Below are 6,002 nucleotides of genomic sequence, written 5' to 3' on the forward strand. Positions count from 1 at the left end.
TTTCGTTTGGTCCCTCACGAATCGGACACCCTGTATATATATATATATATATATACAGGGTGTCCGATATATATATATATATATATATATATATATATACAGGGTGTCCGATTCGTGAGGGACCAAACGAAAAGTGATGATAGATTAGGTCAAACTAAGAAGAAAAGTCCTCTACCATTTTGCAAAATTCGCAATAATTATTAAGTAATAAGCAAAAATGTCACATGAAGGTTACCTTTAATTTTTTAAATGGAACCCCCTATTTTTTATTATGTATTCTTATAGCTTATCTCGAGAGCTTTCCAAAACACTATAATAAATTCTATTTTTAAATTCTATTTCTTTATTGAATACTTTTCGAGTTATGAGGCTTGAAATAATTTCTTAATTTTACATAAACCATAAAATATCTAGTAAAATATTCATTTTTCGATTATCTTACCTTAATACTTTTATGTACAAAACAATGAGAAGAATCAATTGGTGTAAAGAAAAAACATAGTTGTTTTTAAAAAATAATATGTAATTTGCAATTAACAATTACATATTTTTTCTTAAAAACAACTGTTTTTTCTCTGAGAGGTGTCTGTGAAGCTGGCACAACAATCTACGAATTTCAAAAAAATACTAAGAGTTCTGATAGCACTTTTCATAGTTCTACAGTTCCTGATAAAAATTAAAAAGAGTTCCACATTCCTTACATTAAAAAATCGAAATCGAAAAAATGTGCTAACTTCGCGAATCTAGCACGACACTCTTCCCTCTAAAATACCAAAACGCGTTGAATATTATTATTTTTAGCAAGAGTTTCCGATAGTTCTGCTATAGTTCAGCCTATGTATGCAATTTCAGATCGATATTCAAAAAATTAATAATTTTTTATGAATTTTTAACGTTCTTGACCAGCAGGACATTTAGTGAAAATGTGTCGTGCTAATGATTTTCCGTAGTTTTAACGGCAGTTCTGGACGGTTCTATAAAAGTTCTACCCTTTAGAAACATTTTTGCGCAGAGTTCCGACCGTTTACCATTTTATAAATAATTATTTAATTATTTATTAATTTTCAGGAACTGTAGAACTATGAAAAGTGCTATCAGAACTTAGTATTTTTTTTAAATCCGTAGATTGTCAGATACCTCTGAAAGCGATTAATGACATCATTGGTCAATCACAGTTATTCCATTCTTCTGAGGAATGGATGTGATTGGCCAGCTTTTAAATTTGACGTAATATCGGACAAGAGCGCACAAAGAATGTAAATTTAGCTGTATTTATAAATTTAATGGAAATTAAATTTTTTTTTATTTAAATGTGAAGTTACATGTTAAGTGCTTTAAAATCTATATTTCTTTAAATTTTTTACGGCTTTGTAAATTTAAAATAAAAAATTTGTTGCTTTTATTAATATTTTAATAAAAAATATTACCAAAGTAAATTTTTTATTTAATTCTATCTTGTTTTAACATTAAAAGTAAAAAAAGGGAAAAATAACGAATTACTTTTGAAGTAACGGTAACGGTAACTAGTTACTTTTAAAAATAAGTAACTAATAATGGTAACGAGTTACTTTTTTTTACTCGGTAACAAGTAACGGTAACGAGTTACTTTTAAAAAGTAACTTTCCCATTCCTGTATATATTGTTATCCAACTAATGATAATTTATAGCGTAATCAGACATAATTAGTTGATCGCTTTCCATTTTTAATATCGAATTTTACTGAAAATCAGATTATGCAGAAACAAAATTTCTGGATCTTTGCATAGATATATTAGTATTGACATTTCATAACTTTTAAGTATTTTATACTCGATATCTTTTGATAATGATTTCGATAAATCTGGTTACGCAAATGAAATACTTCCTGCAATAGAATATGTATATATTATGTTAAGTGTCATGTTCCACTTTAAATCATGGTAATTAGCCGATTAAATTGTTCGTTTTTATTGATCCACTTACGCAATAAGCTGACATTATGTTCTTTTTCACATGCGTCATTCTGATCATTTTCTTCCTCATGTATATATAATATTATAATCTGCAATTGAACTTTGACATATAGAGTATAAAATTTAAAAAAAAGTAGAAACACTTCGTTTAAATGATTATTATAAATTGAAATGATCGTTTTATTCATCCTCGAATGAGAATAGAATTAACATATGAAAAATGCCATCAATAAATATGTTTTTTAAATTTTGCTATAGGTACAATTATATTTAAATTTTTACAGCCAAAGAATAACATCTTTGGTTGCATTTTAATGTAAATAATTAAAAAATTATGTATCCTATAAATGTATACAGAATTTTAGAGGAGCTTGTGTATAATATCAAAAGAATCAACGAATTTTGATAACAATATACTTCTTAGTTTTTGTTTAAAATATCAAATATCAATATATATATATATATATATATATATATATATATATATATATATTTAAAAAATATATATATATATATATATATATTTAAAAAAATATATATATATATATTTATTTATTTATTTATAAGAAGCAATGAAACAATCTATAAAAAGCTCTTCAATTTTGTCACTATTTTAATATATGCGACACATACATTTTTAAAAGAAGACTGATTTTAAAAAATAGATCGATTTTAGTTACATAGAGATCAAAACCCTGAAATTTATTTTATGAATATATGAAATTCTAAATTTATTGTTTTATTAATTTTGATTAATTCAACCGATATGTTATTGTTATTTTGTCATTTTCTCTTTATTTATTTTTCATTATTTTTTTCTTTAAATTTTTCAATTGCCTTCCAGGCCTCTTTTCAGTCCTTTTTTACATTGTCAGAACAAAATGTAATATTTTTTATCAACATGTTTCGAACTTTAAAAATAACAATAAAAATAAGATAAATATTCATTAAGCAACGTGTACTTGATCTTTATGTTTTGTTTCAGCAATAATTATATTTTCTCATATTTCGCTGACGCATACATGTTTTGTGAAGACGTGCGTATGCAAAGTTGAGTAAAAAAAGTTGGTCAATCTGATATGGCACAATTACAAAGTATAATCAAAAATTCATTTCTTTTCCTAAATTTTTGAAAGAAATAAAAAAGAATGCATCGATGTTTGGATTTTAACAAATGCGACAAAGAATCTTGTTTTTCACACATTCAATTTCACATAACAGATTTTAATCCCCAATGCAAATCTGAACGCGAAATTTTTTTCTAAATAATTATACCCTTTTTTCTAAATAATTACTAAATGTAAAGATAACATTATTTTTATATTTTTTTGACACATACAACGAAATATACACATGTAAAGATACATTCATCTCTAAACGATTAGAAACAAATTTATGACCGTGAATACGATATTAAGATGGCTAATTATGATTAATAAAAGAATGCGATTATTAATACTTACTGCAGATTGAACCTCTCTTAATTGAACGTGTTAACATTTTTTACAGTCGTCAAATATTCATGCTTGTCAAATTGTTTCTTTCATTGCCATTTTTAATGATATAACAATCTCAAATTTCAAAATACTCTTAAGTGTTCATAGAATTGATATAAAAAGAATTGAAGTTTATTCTAGATGCAAAGAATCTGTTGATCGACTTTTATGATTCATCAGATGTATAATATAATATGTTCTTGGAATATTGATCGATTGCATATCCTTCAACAAGATATATATTTCGTCATCCTCCAGTAAGATTATTTTTAATTACTTATACATCTCGCGTTTACGTTAAAAATAACTTTGGAAATAAGAACAAATATAAAGAATATAATATAATATAAAACGCGTTATACACCGCACATCACCACACACACACACACACACACACACACACACACACACACACACCGCACCACATATAAGTATCAGGTTGTCGGAAAAGTCATGACGCATTTTGGCAAATAGATTATATATAATAGGCGCTAGTTCATTTTTAAGGTACTAGAGTCATTCGCATCTATGTTATTGCTATGTCATTTGACAGATGACAGTTCTAGCTTCATTCCAAAAAAAAAATTGAGCGATTTGGTTGAGTTTTAATAATTTTACAACAAGGATAAGATGGAAGACCAAACTGTGCATTTTCGCCATATTTTATTGTATTACTTCCGTAAAGGGAAGAACGCGCGTCAGGCGTGTGCAAAATTGCGTCAGGTTTACGGTGACAATGCTCTACAAGAACGTCAGTGCCAACGATGGTTCACAAAATTTCGTGCTGGTGATTTTGACCTCAACGACACTCCTCGGTCAGGGAGGCCCACCGAGGTTGATGACGACAAAATCAAGGCATTAATCGAGTCAAACCAACGTTACACGACACGAGAGATTGCAGAAATATTGAAAATCCATCATTCGACCGTTCACGACCACCTGAAGAAGCTGGAATTCGTAAACAGGCTCGATGTTTGGGTTCCTCATGAACTCAAAGAAGTTCATCTGACGGCGCGTTTGGTTCCTACAAAGGAACCAAACAATCAATTCGGATGTGTACTGTCGGCAATTGAACAGTTTGAACGAATCCATCATCCAGAAACGTCCAGAGCTCGTTAATCGTAAGGGAGTGGTGTTTCATCACGACAACGCGAGACCACACACAAGTTTGATCACCCGTCAAAAATTGTTGGAGCTTGGATGGGATGTGTTGCCACATCCACCATACTCGCCTGACCTTGCGCCGTCAGACTTCCACTTGTTTCGTGCTCTTCAAAACTCCTTGCGTGGTATAACGTTCAATTCCGATGAGGCCGTAAATCAGCACCTTGTTCAGTTTTTCGCCGATAAAGACAGGTCCTTTTATAAACGAGGAATTATGAAACTTACTGAAAGATGGCAAAAGGTTATCGAACAAAACGGGCAATATATCATTGATTGATCTTTGTACTTTATATAAATAAATGACTTTGAAACACATAGAAAAAATGCGTCATGACTTTTCCGACAACCTGATAGATAACGTTTATTTTTTATATTATATATATTTATTTATTAAATTAAAAATATACATATGTATATTTTTTTCAAGTCCATATACACACATAATAGGATTTTTTTTTATATATACATACATACATACATATATATATATATATATATATATATATATATATATATAATTATATATAATAATAAACCTGTTCATTATCATATGAAAATGAAGCATTATCTTATTGTATATTATTACATAAATATCAGTCCTATTTAATTTATTATCAGATAAAATCTGAATTTAACTTACATCTAAAATAGATAGGATTAGGAACTCAAACATTATGTGAGTTACCTCTCTCCCAGCTCTCTTCCGCAATTCTTCAATTCTTTTTTGTATGACATATATATAAATACATGAAAAATTAAATATGATATATGTGAAAAATTTAACATTATTTTATATATATGCTTTTTCTCGCAAATTATTTTTAACTGTATATTTTTCTCAGTCAGTTTATGGTTTTTTTTTTTAGTTTTTCTCTCTTAATGAAAATTTCAAATAAAATCATAATTTTATCATAATTTATCATAATTTTCTGCTTTAAACAATAATGCGTTAAAAATGGAAAATGTATTTTAAGCGATTTGAAATGAATGATAAATAATAATTATAAAAAATAATAAATAATAATTGTATAATGCAAAAAAATATATAAAATATAGGAAAACGAAAAAAAAAATAGACAGAATATCATTTACAAAAGAGATTAAAGTAACGAAAAAATAAAATAATATATCATGTAATTTCTGATATCATTTTTTGTTTTTCTACTAGCTAGGTTATTAATTATCGCGTATAAATTATCGGAATACATCGAGAGGAAAAAAATGTGCAATAGTGAACCGAATGAAGAAAAATAAGATGATAAGAATATGCATGAGTGGCAGGAATAGTACTAAACAGCAGAAAGCTAAGATCAGAAAAAAATAATGCGAATCTCATAACCCCGTTTATTTAAGAAACGATGTGTCGTGAATATTTCATTAGCAGTCAGCA

General features: G+C 27.7%; 1 protein-coding gene across 1 annotated transcript; it reads left to right on the forward strand.

Moving 5' to 3' along the window:
* Positions 1-4,078: 4,078 nt before the first annotated feature.
* On the forward strand, positions 4,079-4,567 carry LOC145973219 (histone-lysine N-methyltransferase SETMAR-like). Its single transcript, XM_083102461.1, has one exon. The coding sequence runs from the start codon at positions 4,079-4,081 to the stop codon at positions 4,565-4,567; it is 489 nt and encodes a 162-aa protein (XP_082958587.1).
* Positions 4,568-6,002: the final 1,435 nt, after the last annotated feature.

This window comes from Camponotus vicinus, unplaced genomic scaffold (genome assembly GCF_025532165.1).
Source record: "Camponotus vicinus isolate PSW18456_S1 unplaced genomic scaffold, iyCamVici1.0 SCAF_6, whole genome shotgun sequence".
Classification (NCBI taxonomy): domain Eukaryota; kingdom Metazoa; phylum Arthropoda; class Insecta; order Hymenoptera; family Formicidae; genus Camponotus; species Camponotus vicinus.

Bases quoted from the DNA above. Each gene is read 5' to 3' on its own strand.
- LOC145973219 (XM_083102461.1), top strand. From the start codon at position 4,079: ATGGAAGACCAAACTGTGCATTTTCGCCATATTTTATTGTATTACTTC.